General features: G+C 39.4%; 2 protein-coding genes across 5 annotated transcripts in view; one reads left to right on the forward strand and one right to left on the reverse strand.

Moving 5' to 3' along the window:
- The window catches only part of LOC5565829 (palmitoyltransferase ZDHHC23), a 42,091-nt gene extending 36,746 nt beyond the window's left edge, over window positions 1-5,345 (reverse strand). Inside the window, exon 1 of one of the 4 annotated variants that reach the window (XM_021847906.1) lies at window positions 5,228-5,345. Coding sequence is in view for 1 of the 4 variants with exons in the window: in XM_001650148.3 (XP_001650198.2) it covers window positions 4,904-5,073 (170 nt within the window). In the remaining 3 variants the exon portion in view is untranslated. The other 3 variants (XM_021847907.1, XM_021847910.1, XM_001650148.3) reach the window with 3 other exon arrangements.
- A 1,822-nt stretch (window positions 5,346-7,167) lies between these two features.
- LOC5565847 lies at window positions 7,168-12,832 on the forward strand. Its single transcript, XM_001650149.2, has 2 exons — window positions 7,168-7,393; window positions 11,347-12,832. Exons 1-2 carry the CDS (start codon window positions 7,271-7,273, stop codon window positions 12,736-12,738), a joined length of 1,515 nt encoding a protein of 504 aa, XP_001650199.1. The 5' UTR covers window positions 7,168-7,270; the 3' UTR covers window positions 12,739-12,832.
- Window positions 12,833-19,370: the final 6,538 nt, after the last annotated feature.

Genomic DNA, 19,370 nt, shown 5'->3' on the forward strand with positions numbered 1-19,370 from the left:
AACGGGTTTCGAGGGAAACAAGGTGGACATCCAAAAAACGGGAAGGGGTAAACGAGGTGGACAAGCGGAACAAAAAGCATATTATCAAACAAAAACGTCGATTTGCTTCAGAAACTTGTAAACAAGTAACATGTAGTCAAAGTCCAGTCTACCCAACACATCTCTAATGTCTTCCTTGTCTGGTTTTCCTCGGGCCCTGAGAGATATACATAGATTTGATCTGGCAATTCCGTATTCGGGACAGTACCAGACAACATGGTTGATGTCTTGGTAACCAGCTCCACAACCACATCGATTGTTATCTGCGAGCCCTATTCGATAGAGATGCGAGCCTAACGAGTAGTGGTTGGACATCAGCCGACACATTATCTTGATAAAGTCGCGACTCATGTTCATCCCTTTAAACCACGACTTCTTTGACACCTGCGGGAGAATGGAATGTAACCTGCCCAAATCCCCTTTATCCCATTTTTGTTGCCAACTGAGCAAGGTCTGCTGACGAGCAATTGTGAAAAATTCTTCAAAGGCGATTTGTCGATCATAAATATCGCCTTCCATAGCGCCCACCTTGGCGAGTGCGTCCGCTTTCTCATTGCCCGGAATCGAGCAATGCGAGGGGACCCAAACCAAGGTGATGGTATGATTCGACAAAGCACTCAATTTAGATCGTATTTCACTGAGAAAATACGGTGAGTGCTTTACCGGCCTCATTGAACGTATAGCCTCGATGGAGCTGAGACTATCCGTAAAAATGAAATATCGATCAGAGGGAAGAGAGGCAATTCGCTCTAATGCATAGTGTATAGCCGCTAATTCTGCGACGTATACTGAACAAGGGTTCTGAAGTTTGTGGGCGGCGCTATGAAAATCGTTGTATACACCAAATCCAGTGGAATCATTTGTTTTTGACCCGTCAGTATAAAACGTTCTGTCGCTGCTGATAATAGAATGAGTTATCGATGCTTGTTTCACATTTTTTAACAAACTTTCAATGCTTATATGTCGTAAAAGGACAAAAGGTGCAGATGTGATTACCGGCATATGGAAGTGCATCAAAATATCATTCAACTGATGGTAAATTTGGCCCGTCTATTAGGAAGTTATGATCAAAGTAAATATCATCTGTGTTATGGAATAGCTGAGTACAGGTATACCTCGATTTAGTGGACATTTCGGTTTCAAAATTGTTCATAAAATCGAATTGTACATAGAGTCGAATCAATTTTCTTCTCATTTTTTTTGTTTTCTAAGATCCTTAAAATGTATTATATAGCATCATTATCGCTAAAAAACTAATTTTTGCAATTTCTCATCGTAATAGGCTATTTTTCATGACGTCAATCCGTCCTGAAACGGCCTACTTTCCTGCACTGAGTCATTACGAAACTGAAATCAAAACACTTTTTTATTACGTAACAGTTTTGAATTGCGTAACGAATCATTACACAACCATTTTCAGAAAGAGCAAAATAATGATGAGTGCATCTCGATCTGATACCCTCAAGTGGTCTTCAACGAAATGGCAAAAAATGTGGTACGCAACTCGTTGCTGATTTCGACGTTTACAGCACTCGTCGTAATTATCCAACTAGGCAAGCCTCGTAGGATAAATATATGACACGCGCCGTCAAAATCATCATTCAGCAACATGTTGCGTAAACTATTATTTTGATACAAGACACAGTGTTTAAAAGCTGACTTGAGTTAACAAATTCTTGATGAAAGCTGACCGCCATTGAAGTTTTGGATTGTAATACAAATTGTGTACGCATTTTCAGTAAAATACCAAAATAAAAAATAAAAAAATGCTTTATGTGTATGCTTAATTAAAGGTTTTTTTAGGTTTCCCGGTATATTTTACATAATTTTCCCGGTTTTTAATCCATTCTTTCTAACGACTTTAATTGATTTTTTCTATATCAAGCTCAGCAATATTTTTTTTAGTTGGTTTAATTTTTTTAGTTGTTTTCCATAGTAATTTGATTGTTTATCAATAGTTTCACTTTTGGAACATTACTATCACTATTAGACTATTAGATTGTTCAAATCTACATAGAATCTTATACTGAAAACTATGACATAGTACAGTATTCATCTGAATTGATTTTTCTCACGTTCGTCGAAATGAAGCTCTGGAGCTATCTATAAATGGTTAATTGTGCTAATAAAACAGATCCTACTCTTGACACGATAGGGGTTTCATTTGAATGCTATTTGAACCATATTTACCAACTTCGAATTTTCAAGTTCAAGTTTTAAGATTAAAACTTTTTAAGTTAGAGAACCTAACAACCGTTCGCGTTGAAAATTTGATAAATTGGTTGGATTATAAAAAAAATCGAAATTTCAAATCAGACCTCTGTTTGTTTCTCTAGACTCGTACTCTTGAAATTTCGAGGTTTTTCTTTGGTTTATAATCATATTAAATGCATCTTAATGCTGAATTTCAGCTAAATTGGCTGACAAAAGCCCCAGGTACCTAAGTAAAGCATAAAGATGCCCAAGTAGTTTTTAATCGTAATTGAAATTATTTTAATTCTCTATCGTTCGAATAAAATGGAAAATAAAGAGTTCTCTAAGCAAATAAGTTCAAGGTATGGATGAAACAAGGCCACACATGTGGAAGCTCTTACTTAGGGTTCACTCACAATTTTAATAACACCGAGGCTTATCATTTTTGACATCCACCCACCCTGTCGTAATGCTTTTTGTATGGATATTCTACACATTTTATATGAGCTATAACAACTTGATCATTATTAAAATCGTAAATGAACTCTTATTCAAAACTTTGTCTATCTAATCGTGACGTAGTAAAAGCTTTTATGAATAAAGGCTTGTTTTTGAGACTAGTTGTGGTATTTAGCAATTACAGAATAGCACTCTTCTGCAAACCAGTCTGCAATAAGTAATTAAACTTTAATTCAAAACGTCGAGTAAAAAAAGTTAGAGAAAAGCTCAAAAACTATTAGCCCTGACGGTACGAGAACACAAAAATTCAAAATACTTGAAAAGTACAATATATGAAAATGTTCGTAAAGAACAAAATGTTCTTTGGAACCCAAAGGTTTTTCTATACACCATAAAAATATTTCGGAAATCGTTTGGAAAATTTTACCAAGTACAACAGATTCTCTTTGAGTAGCAGCGTAAGGGTGGACGAGAAAAGCTTTAGTTTTCATATGGTGTTACGTTTTTTTATGTTAATCTAGGAATATTTTTTTTAAATTTATCTGATCCAATTTTTCTGAACACAAAAAAAAAATATTTCGAAACATTGCTAATAAAAGAGTTAAACATTTTTAAGAAATTAAATAATCAATGTTTGGAAGATATTTGTTCACAATTGCGGATGCCTCATCACAATATCATTAAACATAACTACTTCCTATTACTTATTTTGGAGGTTTTTAGATTACATTTGGTTCGCAGATTACAGCTTGAAGATGTTCGTTCAAAACGATTTTCCCGGTGATCTTCTGAAATTCCCGGTTTTTCCGTATTTTTCAGGTGGATTCAAATTCCCGCCTTTTTTCCGCTTTTCCCGTTTTTTTTTTGGTTCGGTGGCCACCCTGCCGTAAATATCACAGCCTGAACGAGGTCAGGGAAAACAAATGTTTTAGGTAAGCATGATAAGCATTTCTCGAGTTTTTTTTCAGTTATTAACTTATGCTTCAAGAATTCGTCTCGATTTCTTCCAAAAAAAATCCAAGATATCCTTAGTGATCTGTATAACATTCTATAGATTCTTTAAATTTCAATTTAAGTTTACACTCAAGCAAATGCTAAAACAATTATTCCTGTAATTCCCCAGACTATTCCTACATGATTTTCTTTAAAGATTCTCTGTTCGATATTATCCAGGGCACGCTATGTCTGGACCAGCAGATTGTAAAAATCAAATGTACCTCGGTTTTTTACCAGCAGTTTCTATTTTTTGGTCATATTTTCATAATCGGAAGGTTTCAAAATAATACATCGAAAAAAAAAAAAGATTTTTTCCACTTTTTAGCTATTTTTCATACTACAGCCCACGAAAATTCCGTTTTCCTTAACATTTCACCCTACACAACATGTTTGGAAAAAAAAATCACTGATAAAATATTTTAAAAACTTCAGATTATGAAATTGTAGACCACGATTGCATTCTTGCAGGAGTTCATCTGGAATTTCTGCAGAAGCTTTATCAGAGATAATCATAGAATTTGTTTTATAAATACCTCCCAAAATTTCATTTAAGCAGTGTTGGAAATAATTTCTAAAAATTTCGAGAACTTCCTTGGAAAGGAACAGGACTATACATTGTTCTGCCCTATAGAAATCTAGGTTTACCATTCCGAAGGCTAATCAAAAAAGTTTAAAACTAATAGGTTATCGTCACAAATAAATAAACATACATACATACATAACGTAGCAACATTCTCTAATGTTATTTTTAAAACCAATATTGAAAAAATAATATCGCGTTCCGATTTAGACACGGTTCCGTTTAGAAAATTTAGAATTACCAAAATCTTAAATCAAATAATGGTTTAGGAAGAACAAAATAAAGTTAGCTGATACAAAAAGACGATAGACAACTATGTACATATCTTCAAACAGATTAAAAAAAAGATTTGTGTTTAATTAATATATCACAAGCCCCATAATTTGGGAAGATAGTCTTAAGTTTTGTAACGTGGATAAACTTGGGAGCCTCTGGTCTGTATACAGTGCGCCACTACTTTAGGATCTCAATTGAGAATAAAGCATAGAGAAAAAAAAATCATATGCATCAGCAAACTTCCGACCGAACGACCGAGCGGAAGCAACCGTATCAATCACCCAAACCATCCGCAACCGGATGGATATGGCCATGAGCTGCCTCTGCCAATGCTTCCTTTCCGAAACTAGGTACACAAACCTGTCACAGGATTCGTCAAAGTCCACGCAATTGCAGCAGCAAGCTAGAATGTGATTACGGTCTTCATTCCGATCGAAATATTCACAACAGCAAAGGGGATCTGTGTCCACTTCATCCGGCGTCGAACAGTAGGAATAGTAATCCCGTGCATCGGCGGAATAGGAATTCATGATGGCCTCGACATGATTCCCACCGAAGCGGTACTTTGCAAACTTTTGTTTGGAAATAATAGAACACCACCTAACTTCTTTGTTCACATCGTTTTCGAAAGGTTTGCCTTTCCTCTCGATGATTAATTTCTTTAAGGGTATTTTTATCACTCACTGATGGTCACTGCACGGCCCCTGCACCTGGCAGCTCACGCACGATCACGGATTCACGACCGACCAGGCGAACGGATTCAGCCTAACTTGATGTAAACAAACCGAACCACAATCACCACCCCCTCACACACACCATCATCTGAAACATCAGCTCCTATAAGAGCAGTGTGGCCAAAATCTTTGAAATCTACGCGAGGATGTGTGATGCACACCCAATCTGTTCGGTAAAAATAACTGGGTTTTGGAACTACCGAAAAAGTCAGTAAACTAAAAAAATGTCAGAAATCGAAAAACAGAGATTTTTTACTGAAATTTTGCAGAGAGCTATCTTTTTTATCATATATCGATAAAAAATAACACATGGTTAAATTTGCTTTTCAATTACGCGTGGCGACAGTTTTCATTTTACTGACTTTTTCGGTAGTTCCAAAACCCAGTAAAATTTTACCGACCCCAGTAATTTAATCTAAGTGTGTGTGTCTGCACCAGGGAATGAAATTATTCGGTCACAACGATAATCATAATACGATTTCTCGGAGCGAAAAGATATCATGACCTTTGGAGAATCCAAGGAGATATCATGAGGAATCCTTCCAAGTTCCTTGGGGAACCGTTCCGAAATCCTTCACGAAAACTTCTGGAAACCTTAAGTAATCATTCCGAAATTCGTCAGGAATTATCCAGAAGGGTTTCTGGAATCCTTCGAAAAATATGCCGGAATTTTTTGAATATCCTTCGAGAATCCTCTTGAAATCCATTGGGAATCTTTCCACGACCCTTCCGCAATTCTTTGGAAATCCCTCCAGTACCTTTCAGGAATTCCTCTAGAATCCGTCGGAAATCTTTTCGTAATTCTACAGAAATCTTCCCGGAAGAAAACCCTGAGCGCGAACTGTATAATCGAAAAAATAGCAATGATTACTGACATACAGTAGAAAAGTTCACTTATGTTGAGTAACCGAGTAACTGAATTTCAGTAAAATCGGTACTTTACCGTACAGAATGAAAACTTAATAAAAAAAAAGGTACCGATTTTTAGTAACTATATCATTCCTTTACTGACTATTCGTTAAAATATATTGCGCTTTGAAAAGTCCAAGAGTAGTATGTGGTCTTTGATTCCGTTGCATGCTCCTGGGGGACGAGCGACGGAATTTACAGATTCCTGATTGTCTAAGGCATGATCGCGCAGAAGACATCAAGGGTTTATTCACAAATTCCATAACGCCAAAAATGATTAATTTTGACACCCACCCACCCCCTCGTAACGCATTTTGTGTGAATGTTTTTCGAATTTAATATTATGGATCCGACAGAAATAAGGACAAACATTTTTTTTTAAATATATTTTTTCTCAATCTCCAAGCGTCGCGACTAAGGGCCCATTCACAAATTTCATAACGCTGAAGGGGGTGGGTGGGTGTCCTAATGATGTTACGGCCCATATAAAAACTGAAAAATATTCATACAAAAAGCGTTACAAGGGGGTGGGTGGGTGTCCAAAATGGTCAATTTCAGCGTTATGAAATAAATGAATGAGCCCTAATATTTAAATAGTGTGGGTTCATAAACATCGTAAGAATGCAGCGCCATACATATCATTATGACAGTTATGTCGGGAACGAGTCACACACGCGCGTTCCGATGTGGTGGGCGCGCGACAATATGAGCTGTAACATTTTAAGAACACCCACCCACCCCCTTCAGCGTTATAAAATTAGTGAATGGACCCCAAAACGATTTTAACTACGACGATCTACAAGCGTTGTTTAAGATCGTCGATGCGAGAATTTTTGTAAAAGTTCGGCAAATTTTTGCACATATGGCAAAGTGTGTACTGATAGCTTTAACAAACTAAACTCGATTCTGGCATCCTTGCATGAAACGTCAAAAATGCAGTACTAGAGTATGCAATGTGTGTGCGTGGAGCGTGATGCGGTAGTAGATTCCACCCCTTAATCAAGGGATGATTCTGTTGTTTGCCGAGTAATGTTTTGTATTGATAGCAGGATTTTCAAAATACGCGAAATATTTTAAATAGACAATGGATGCGTATTGCCGCACGTGCTACCGAACCAATGTGGAGCGCAAGTTTGATGTCGGCGCCCTGTCACAGGTAACCGACGTGCAAATCGGAGAAATGATTACCTACTGCCTTCAAATAGAGGTAAAGTATTATCAACAAATGCATAGTTTTCCAAACTGTGGGTCGCGACCCAGGGAATGCCAGGGGATTGTAAAAAAAAATTGTTTCGCATATTTCGCCTGTGTTTCGAATGCTTCTATGACTTAATTACCAACAAAATAATTTTAAATTGCGCAACAAATTAGAGAGCAGAAGTTTTTAGGTTCGGCCAATATAAAATGTAATATTTCTGTTGGAGTCTTTTCACACAAAGATGTTGCATTAATCGTAAGTGTTTGAATATTGATGTTACGAAATGAACACGAAACATTCTCTGAGAACGATCCAGCTTCCCGGATTTGTTAAGTTTTCATCTATGATTCAAAACCATATAGGTAGTCAAATATTCTAGAATAATAGATCTCGGTATTCCATGCTGTTCCAAAAACTTCAGTGGACTGAACTACTAAATTCTAAGTATATGTGTATGTAACATCGATGTTTATGAACTTTTTATATCATTCTAGTGCATTGGACTATTCTCCTGAACTCTCAAGGATTCGTACAGTCGTCCCACAGTTATGGATCAACTAAGGGACATTTTTCAGAACAAAATACGATTAAGAAACATGGTGACGCTGAGCAAAACAAAATTACCTCCTGACACTGCAGAATATAGTTGTTTTTGAGAATACACCTCATAATTCGCGGTTATTTACCAAAAAGTTTCGATTTCGATCGAAATCTCGAACGATGTCCACCCCACAGATGTGGATCAGTGGGTGAGGAGAGTTCTCATTATGGATTAAATCGACTCATATTATGGATCAAAATACTATAACAGCAATTTATCTGCGAGGTAAACAAATGGTGTTCTAGTGAAAGCATACGTTTTGACGTTTGTTTCGGAATCTTCTTATCTTTGATACATAACTGTGGTACGGTTTTCAATGCCCCACAGTTATGAGTCAACGCTTCTTGGATTACGATTGACATTTTATTTCCTGTGGACGGAAAACATATACTGAGGTATATTATAATTGATTGCGATGCTGATCTGATTTATGGTTCACATAGGTAAAATGTGTGGGGCCCAGATAGACGTACATATATACACATGCAAAAATGGTCAATCGGCAAAGAAAGCTCTCAGTTAATAACTGTGGAAGTGCTCATAAGAACACTAATCTGAGAAGCAGGCTTTGTCCCAGTTGGGACGTAACGCCAGAAAGAAGAATAGGTAAAATGTATGCTGCGTAATGGTAACTCTATTTGATGAGATATTCCCGTTTTAATCCAACTCCGATCCATATCTGTGTGCTATCCAAAAGGGCTTATTCACAAATTTCATAACGCTGGAAAGGGTGGGTGGGTGTCGCCACGATGTTATGGCTCATACAAAATTTGTAGAATATCCATACAAAAAGTGTTACGAGGGGGTGGGTGGGTGTCAAAAATGGTCATTTTTAGCGTTATGAAATATGTGAGGGTTTAACTGTGGGGTGACTGTACGTATTGAAAACAACACTCGAAGATTCTTCAGGCCAGCAAACAATTTTTCGCGTTTCGTGTTATATTTGCGTAGGGTTTATGCTTCGTGTCCATATAAAAGTATACCGATCTAATCAGCAAGATAACTCTGTGCGATCGAAGAGATTTGCGGAGTCCAAAGCAGGCACAATTTCCAGGAACGATGCGTCTCTGGATTTCTCTGCTGGTGTCGTCGGCAGTCACCAGATAACCTCAAGTATACAAATTCTTCGACCAGCTCGATTTCTTTATTATTCTCAATTTGTTTATATTCTAATTGGAAGCTCATTTCGTCATTGGGCATCACTTGAGCGAGGATCGATTGGAATGTTGTGCTACACTCAGACAAATGGACTATCGATAAACATAGGAACCCCTTATGAAAATTCGCCACAAGGAATCGGGTTGAAATTCATAAATTTGCCTTATGAAACCGAAATTTGAAAACAAAAATAGTTTTCGCGGCAACCTGGAATCGAACCAAGGACCTTAAGATCGATAGGCTCGTGCGTACACTCTGCGCCTATCGACGCCTTGGTGTGGAGTGATGCTAAAACGATACATAAAGCATTCGTATTGCGATAATCGTTCCATTTTTCATAAGGCAAAATGTATGAATTTCGATAGTCCAGTTCGCTGCGTATAGAGCACAACGCCTAAATTCACCCTTCACTATTTTATTACCTAATCTATTTTTGGATCTGATGCTACGCTGTCTTTTTGCGCTCTCTACTTTTCGCAGGTAGATTGAAGAGCACGCAGGGGTGCTTTCTCAGTCCAAGACCAAGAGAGGTTCATTTGTTCATAGCCGTTTTGTCGATTGCCGTGTTAATCCGGGTGCAGTTGAGCATTCGCTCAGAGAAGGGTCAGATGTCAGTTCGCCTTCAGACAGCCGTGACGTTAGACGGATGGGCTCGTGTTGTTCTTGAGCGGACTGACGAGGTTTTTTTTTTGTTGTTGCGCCACATTGCCCTCTACCTCGATTTCATTACCGTTAATATGAGGTGGGGGCGTGCCATGACCTCTCTTGAGCCCTTCGCTATCATGTACTTCGCCACATTGATGATCAGTTCGATTCGCCTAGCTTCAGCCCTTAGTTGGATATCCGTATGGGATCATTCAAATATTACGTAACGCAAAATTTGTCAATTTTAGACCCCCTCCCACCCCCACGTAACAGCTTTTGTATGGAAAATTTTAATTTTTTGTATGGACTGTAACACTATGTTAGACCCCCTCCCTTCCCCTCTTGCGTTACGTAATATTTGCCGTCGTCTGAAAGTTTCTTGCTACAATATCAATGTCAATGGCGAAATTCAGTAGCTTAACGAAATTTATGTAGATCGTGCCACTCGTGTATATCCCCGCTCTTCTTGTCAAAGTTATTTCCGCGCCACCTTCGCTACTGGCCACATCACCATTAAGTGCTGCCGGTACCTTTCGTCCACCTCACGTTCGTTCGTGAGATTTCCGTCACAGTCTTTGCACATATCGGCTTGTGGCACAAAGCCCTTGCGCGAAGCTGAAGATCTCGTTAAACTTCCGTGTGTCATCGTTCCGTGGTCTTGTTCTTCTTGCTTCAAGCTGTTTACATCGTGCCTCGCTGTCGTGCAGTGTTGCAGCATTCTCGTGCATGCTGCACTCTTCTCATCCTTCAACTGCTTACATTCGCCTTCGTACCAGTCGTTTATCTGATTTGGAGCCGCTGAACCTAGTGCTGCTGCTGCGGTGTTTCGTGCTACATACGGTGAATCTTATGTGCCTCCAGCCATCTTCAAGAGTGGCGGCGACAAACTGCTCTTCCCTTGGTAAGGCCACTTTCTACTGCTGCGCGTATTATTGGGCTTCTTCTGAGTCCCGTAGCCTCTCGATGTTGACTCGCGGAGTTCGTTGAGCATCCTTCGTATATCTGCACTAACTGCGCGTAAAACGTGTCCTTCTCTTTGTCGGGTCTCCCTTCGTGTGTACAGTGTACGTTGACAATGCTGTAGTTGAAGAAACGGCCTTTTATCCTCATCTTGCACATCCTAGCATTGATCGCCAACTTTAGCGTGACATAATTTGTGTACCGTGTAGAAAAATTGAAAACCATAGCATTGCTGTACAGGAACTTCTTATTATGTATCCGGTAGAAATCAAGACCAACATTTATTTACAATTATTGTTTTCTCGGGTCCCGTGCGTCGCAGCTAATATGTGAATAGTGCGCTGTGTTCATAAAAATCGTAAGAATGCAGCGCCACACTAAAAAACTGATTTCAAAATCGCGCGAGTTGAGGCGCGTCGCGAGTCTCACTAGCGCGATCCGGTTTGGTGGCGGTGCGACAATATCTTTTTTTTAAGCGTTGCGAAAAATGAACTTGACGACTGGATGGGTCGTGCATCCGGAAAGTTTGAGAACCTATATACCAATTCATTCGAATATTCACCGTATAATATTCAAGATGCTTTTGTTTCATCTATAGGTCAGCCCTTACGACATGCTACCACAGAACATATGCGAAACTTGTCTCTGCTCCCTAAACTCCATGTATCTTTTCCGAAAGCATTGCTACCACTCGGATACCGAACTGAGGAAGATGCTGAAATATGCACCGCCGGAACATTTCGCAGTAGCACTCAACATAGGCCATGATCCGAATCTTGTGGATCCTTTGCTAGCCAACCAAAATAAGCCCGACGAAACCATGGACATAAAATCGGATGAAACCGATATTCCTACAACTGAGGACAACCCCATGCCAAATCTCAGCGCGATTGAAACCCTATTGCCGGAGGATTTTACTGAGGAGATTACCAATAAACCCGTTGTGGTGGAAAAGTACGTCTCGAAGGTATTCGAGTGCGAACAGTGCGACTACAGGACATCGTTCAAGGGCAACCTTATGCGCCATCATCAAAAAAGGAATCACACGGGCTTCAGGGTCTCTGTTCCCAGTGATAGGGCCCTACGACAGACAACCAAGACGCTCCTGTGCTGCGGCGAGTGCAGTTTCCAGACGTTTGTCCGTGGTAACTTTGCCCAGCATCAACGCATCTGGAAGCACACGACCAGCAGCACGAGAGACGTCGAAGTGGCTCGGGTTCTGGAAAAGTTCCCAACCTGTCCGCATTGTGGCGTCCAGCGGGCCAATCTCGAGAAACACATGGCCAAATGGTGTCAAGTGTTGAGTGGAACGAGGACAAGGCGCAAACCCAAAGAGGAAAGAAGTAAAGAAGATCAAGCGACCAAACCGCGCAAAAAGCGTGCACGGTCAATCAAGAAAGCGCGACTCATTGAACCCAAAATGGAAATTGACAACGGCCAAGTCATAGTACCGGATAGTTTAACAGACGAACTTACCGATAAACCCGTCGTGGTGGAAAAGTACCTTTCGAAAGTATTCGAATGCGAACAGTGCGACTACAGATCATCGTTTAAGGGCAACCTTATGCGTCATCATCAGAGCAGAAATCACACCGGAATCAGGGTTTCCATCCCTAGTGATCTGGCCCCGCGTAAGACCATCAAGACGTTCCTCTGCTGTGGCGAGTGCAACTTTCAGACTGTTTTTCGTACTAAACTGTCCCAACATCAGCGTATCTGGAAGCACACGACTAGCAGCACGAGAGACGTCGAAGTGGCCCGGGTTCTGGAGCAGTTTCCAACCTGTCCACATTGTGGCGTCCAGCGGGCCGATCTCGAGACGCACATGGCCAAATGGTGTCAAGTATTGTGTGGAACGAGGACCAGGCGACGAGGTCATGAGTCCAAGTCGGACGCGAAAGCTCCACCGATTTCTGCAGTGTCAATCGGCGAAGAGCCGCCCATCGAACTCAAGATTGAAATCGACAACAGCGATGAAATTAACAGCTAGTCTTCTCATTAATTTAATTGGCACCAAGGCTTTGATGACAAGCTGTTGTAACAAATAAAATAAACGTTTTGAAAAACTATAATCGTACCTATAACAAGAGATTCTTTTAAATCTTCTGAAAGAATAGCAACATTTTCGTTCCCAATCCCCCGCCAAAAATCGTCTAAAGCAAAAACTCCTATAGCGCTTGTAACCCTAAATATTGATCCGTTTCCGTGATTTATGTTTTGTGTGTACCCAAAGCGTTTCATAGCGACATTAAGCCACCTATATCTGAAGTCGTCAACCTCTTTGAAATATTTCGATATGAGAAGCTTAAGAAATATCGAATTTCAAGCAATATGCTATTGATGCATACAATCAGGCGAATTCACTAAACCATTTTGAAAATGAAAGGTATGACGTTTTTCTATACTGGTGAATCCCCATTGCAATTAAATAATGACTAAAGCGAAGTATGCACTTCAACAGAAAAGTGGACGCCTATCTCGATGCGTGGGAAATTTCTTGCAAGAAATGCTCAAGAAAAGCATTTTTCTTTCATCGCAGTATGCAGTTGAAAAGAAATGTCAATTCAAATGGAGCTCACTGTAGGAAATTTCTTGACCATTTCTTGGGCAGAAATTATTACTTTTCTAGAGCGGAACAGCATACTTAGCTTAAAGCCTGATTTGCCACTGAAAAGGAATCGCTAAAGAAATTTCTCACCGATTCCTTGCAGAAATTTTCTACAGCGACTCCCATTTGAACTGACAGTCCTTTTCAACTGCGTACTGCGATCAGAAAAAAGAGAATTCTTGATCGATTCCTTGCAGAAATTTCCCATCAAGATAGGCCGAGAAATTACTTGTCAGCAGCGAATCAGGCTTAATGGAAATTAACTTCCTCTCTCTCTACAAAACTAAGTTTAAAAAGAACACTATAGTACAAAAGCCAGGGATGCCAAGTCAATTTCCCAAAAATCTGAGAGATTTTGAAAATTTGTCTGGAAAAGTCTGGATCTCCTATGTCCTATATGGAGAACCTTACAAATTATTTACAAAACCTTACAAATTCTTTACAAATTTTATCTGGATCTTCCAGATTTTTGTAAAGTGATGCTTCAAAAATCTGGAACATTCCAGCAAATCTGGAAGGTTGGCAACGCTGACAATAGCAGACAGTTATTGCGCATTGGATTTTGAGCTCGAGCTAATTCGACTCGCGGTTAAACGCCCATTTCTGGTGGAGTTTTTACGTCGTTAAGACATATATTTTTTGGAAAAGTTGTGGTGAACTATAATTTGATTGTGAACAATAGTAAGACTAAACTCGAAGAAAGTGCGCGATACGTTTTATCATTTTTAATCAATTTAATTTGTGTTTAAAATATAGTGAATTTAGTGAGTTATTTAGGAAAGTTTGAGAAAGTTATGTGAAAATAAGTCAGGTAAGCTGGTGAGCCAATTGACCGAAGCCATGTGCTAATATTTCTGATAGCGTTGAACAGGCCTAGCCCATCCAAAGTGGGCGGATTATCTGGGAATCTTTCTAGTTCCTCCTAGTGAAGCCGAGACCGGAACCAGCGTTCAAATAGTCGAGCATCCGTTTTCCCGAGTCAACCACGTGCTCGACGACAGTGGTGAGTACAGTGACCCAAGGAACTCGAACTCGTCGCGCCAAGACGTGTGGTGGCGAGCTACGCAACACCTGCTCGAATCTCCACCAAGCGTGACCCGTAGTAAGCATGACTTCCGGCAATAATACATAAATAATTTATGAATTGTTCATCTATACAGATGAACTGGCTGGGTTTGATCATGCCCGCAAGTCGAAGCTTACACGTTTCTCAACACATTCTAGCGTAATGTTCAACTGGAGGCAGAGAAGACAAACACCTTATCCAATGCCTTAATGTGTTTCGAACGATTCCGATATAACGCATCAGATATCTTCAAACAGAACAGAACTCTTCATTTTGTAAACTGGGTATATTACTCCCTCCTTTCACTTCTCCGATAGCTTCTTTTATTTTTTTTATTTTTATACTTATTCGTTTATTTGGCCGACAGGCATAACGGAGCCGAATTCATTTGATTTGGTCTACAAAATCTGTTTGCTTCTTATACATCTATGTTAGTTTTGGGGAACCGTACAACTCGCGGTTTGGTCGAGGATCTTTTGGAAAAGGATGGGATTTGAGGGTTTGATTGATCACAGATAGCAGCAAAGTGGCGGAATGATGCTGTTCGTCAATCATGAGGCGGACTTAAACGACCTGTAACGATACAACAAAATGGTTTCAAGGGGAACGAGGCGGACAAGCGGAACGACAGACAGGGTAATCAAACAAAAACATCAATTTTCTTCAAAAATTTGAAGAGGAGGAACATGTAATTTCTAACTTCTTTGTTCCTAATCTTAACGTATTGTGGGTTGGTACGTCTCCCCGCCGTACCGATGGAATCATTCCTCGTGCTACCTTGATATTCCGCCTCTACTTCATCACGCGTTCATCATACAGTGAAACCTCCATGAGTCGATATTGAAGGGACCATCGACTCATGGAAATATCGAGTCATGGAATATCAATCCTTTGGAAAGCTGATTCTAGGGACCATCATAGTAACCATGAAATTTTGTTTTTAGTATGGTTCCATGAGTCGATATCGAGTCATGGAACATCGACTCATGGAGGTATCACTGTAGTACTACTTCTGCCTTTCAATCGCCACAGGTTCCTCTGTTGTTTGTGGGATGCATTAGTTTCGAGATTAACCTTGTGTCGAATTTCCATAAGGTGTGCTTGTGTATTTCAATAGCCTCTTTGCCTGATTGTAAGCCCTATCTAGATTTGAAGTACCGTAAAACGGGGTAACTTTGATAATGCGGGTAACTTTGATAGTGCGAGACCCACAACATATTAAACGACATAACGAAGTTTCTGTTAATCAGTTAAGCAAACAAATGCAAAAGTAAAGAGTATTAGTATGACACTTCATGTCAAAGCTATTTTCATTGGAATCACGTGCATTTGAGGCTTTTTGTACGAATATTAAAAATTGACACAATTTTAGCATTTTCGAAACGCTTCCAAACAATCTGTTCTACGATCACTATTTGATGTAGTTTTGAATAGTTGGCCACTTATCTTTGACAGCCTAGTTATCATAGAACTTGAATACGGTCTCAAATCTCTTAGCGAATAGCATTTTCACAAACTGGGATCATTTTTGTAATCTAAGTCAGAAATTTCCATATAACGTTAAACGCCTAGAGGTATGCAATACCCTACAAATGTTCGTTATTCATTAAATTTTGTTCGATTCATACTCCATTATCAAAGTTACCCCAAAACAGAAAACCTACTTTCGATTTTATGAAAAATTATATATCCATTCATAATAAATCTTTTGGAAATCTATCGACTGCAATCGATAGCTAGGATGCCAGTACTTGTTTTAAAAATATAAATTATCATTCTTTGAAACAGCATGCATAAATATTCAAGTTTTCTTCGAAAAAGCTATCAAAATTACCCCGTTTTACGGTAATCTTCGAAATGGTAACGCTATTTCCGTTTTCAATGTCGAATTGTTAATGATTTAGGGCCGATTTCTTTACTTTCGCTTAAACCGTAGACCACGTTTTCCCATATGATTAAACAAGGATTAAAGCCTAGGCTGTCCGCTTATATGATTCGTTAAATAACATTCCCAAAACACTACACGTAAACGCGGATCTATTCAAACCTGATTTGTTTCAACGCGAAACCGTAGGAAGTCGGATCCTATTCTTGGCACTTTTGATTCACTCCTAGTTTATTTGCGACTGAGTTATTTGATGGCTGTAACATAACTGACTGAAAATTTTCAGTTTGTTAGTTTTGTACAATGCCAACAGGGTCATTGCTTACTAAAGACTGATTCGCTGCTGACAAGTAATTTCTTGGCCTATCTTGATGCATGGAAAATTCCTGGAAGGAATCGATCAAGGAAGCACTTTTTTCTGATTGCAGTACGCAATTGAAAAGAGATGTCAGTTCAAACGGGAGTCGCTGTAGAAAATTTCTGCAAGGAATCGGCAAGAAATTTCTTTAGCGATTCCTGTTCAGCAGCAAATCAGGCTTAACAGTAAAATAATTTATCATGCCTACTCCGATGGCACATCTTCCTTATGCTGTTCCGCTCAAGAAAAGTAAAAATTTCTGCACAAGAAATTTTCTACAGTGAGCTCCATTTGAATTGACATTTCTTGGAAGAAATTTCCCACGTATCGAGATAGGCGATTTCTGTCGAAGTGCATACTTCCCATTAGAAGAGATCGTACGGCGCAAGCCAAGCTGGAAGCCGTCAGCTCGTTCAGCTGGTTCTGGAGAATGTCCAGCAATGGATACATCCGAGTTCATCTTCTTGTCCGCCATCTGGAATAGCAAGGCTCGGCTCGGTGTCTGCAATCATCGAGGGATACGATTACCTGTTCGGGTATCCATTCGATTGTGTTGCGGTTGTGGGCCTGAGCGTACACCAGGTCTCCGGGATTGAAGTTCCTCTTCACTGCACCGTATCGTCTGTTGAATTGATCATTCTGCTTCTCGTTGACCCGGGTTGGACTCAGAGAGCATGGCTTCAACAGGTCCAATGTTGTTCGCATCGGTCGGCCTAGAAATAGATGTAAAGATGTCTTACCGTCAGGAGCGCCTCTATTTGGTGTTGACCTATAAACGGAGAGGAATGTCTGAAGGTGCTGGAACGTCACCGTCTTTTCTCCTTCGACGAGTTTCTTCAACCCACGGTGTGCTGGAACACATATATTATCGAACTTGCATGAACCTCAGAACTTTTTTCACTAAAAGTTAGCCTTGGTAGTCAAAAAAAAGTTTGCGGCATATTAAAAAATCTTTCATCGGCAAAAAATTGAAAAAAGTCGATTTTTGCATTTTTGACCTTTCCTCATATATGGGTTCATAGAAGAATATTAGAGTTACACTAATTTTGATGAATTTCAACGGATAAAAACCAATTTGACATATCTTGAGGACGAAGAAATTATCCAAAGTTTAAATTTGAGCATCATTTTCTACGTACACTAACACTATATGACCAGCCCATGGCGGTATGCCGCATTTTATATAACCATAAATTTCACTTTGACCTTCAGAATAGTATTCTATTCATAAAAACACATTGTATTCTTTCTGGTGAAACGTTTCAACTGGGATGGAGACTGCTTGTTCCATGAGCACTTCCTCAGTCATTCAGCATATCGTTTAAACTATTTTAAATATTTCGTTTCCGATCTAACGATTTGGAATTCTGTAGATTTAAGAAAGCCTTGATTTGCTGTGTTTTACATAAAAAATAGATCTAAATAATAAGCCCAATATGAGCAACAAGATGATAAAATGCGGTGAAAATCAATGTTTTCTTTAGAAATCACAAATTTTGAATATATTTTACATCTGGTGTCTTGTTTCCATACCCATGGATTATATTGTCTGTCATATTTTGACGTATGCGACCGAGTTTCTCAATCAAAATATGAAATCCTAGATATGGAAGCACATAAGCTACACACTGCAGTTTATAGCCTTTATTCATGTATTTATACACAAAAGTTTTGAAAGGGGGTTCACTATAACACGATTGACAGCGAATGGCTTTGTAATATAAGAGCGAGATTATGTCATATACATGAAACATGTGGGCTTCGTGACCTTGCGGTTAGCGGCGTCAGTCGTCTAGGCGTATTGTGCCACGAAGTGTGGGTTCGATTCCCGCTCCAGTCGGTAAAAACTTTTCGTCAAACGAAAATTTCATCGCTAGGCTACTGGGTGTTTCGTGTTGTCCGTTGCCTAATGTTAGTGATCGTTCAGTCTGTGCAGCCTTTGGCTGAAGACTGTGGAAATTGTCTTTTATGAATTTAAGTATTTCAAGCATAATTCTTCATTCCGACGTAACTGCAAAAATAAACAAATCGAGATTTGCTTTGCATGGGCTTGACAAACGCATAATCTACATATTGAGTCCAAAAAAGTAATCCTAAAACATTTTTTTGATTTTTTTGAAATAAATTTCAATTCTGCCCTATGTGCACTTTACTCAGTGTTTTTCATTTGGCTACATACACCCTACCATTGCAAAGCGACTCAACTGTCAACATTTTTCATGCTAGCACATACACCGTACATATGCTCATAGCAAAGCGACCTATATGCAGAATCAAAACATAAAATTTTAATCATCAGATACGTCATACTGTTTTCGAATTACTAAACATGTTGGAAATCGAGAGATTCGGATTTTCACAGCTGCAGTAAGCTGACGGGTCGGCAAACTGATGTGGAACATCATCAGTATTCGGTTTTAGACAAATTTCTCACCAAATTTTTCACAAGAACTGTTCTCCATTTACTTTTGTTACTCACGGCTCCGTCCGGTGCTCCTGTTAGTCGAGTTGAAATTGGAAACATTCAATATTCGTTGTAGTTGAACGTAGAAACTGACGAATAGAACAAACTTTATTATGTTTTATGGGAATTTGCAAACCGGTGTATGTGCAACTTCAAAACAATACTGGTGTATATGACGTGACGCATGTGATAAATGAACTGTCAAACCGACGCATCAAGCAAGGTGTATGTATCAAGCAAG

The sequence above is a fragment of the Aedes aegypti genome, chromosome 2, assembly GCF_002204515.2.
Source record: "Aedes aegypti strain LVP_AGWG chromosome 2, AaegL5.0 Primary Assembly, whole genome shotgun sequence".
Classification (NCBI taxonomy): domain Eukaryota; kingdom Metazoa; phylum Arthropoda; class Insecta; order Diptera; family Culicidae; genus Aedes; species Aedes aegypti.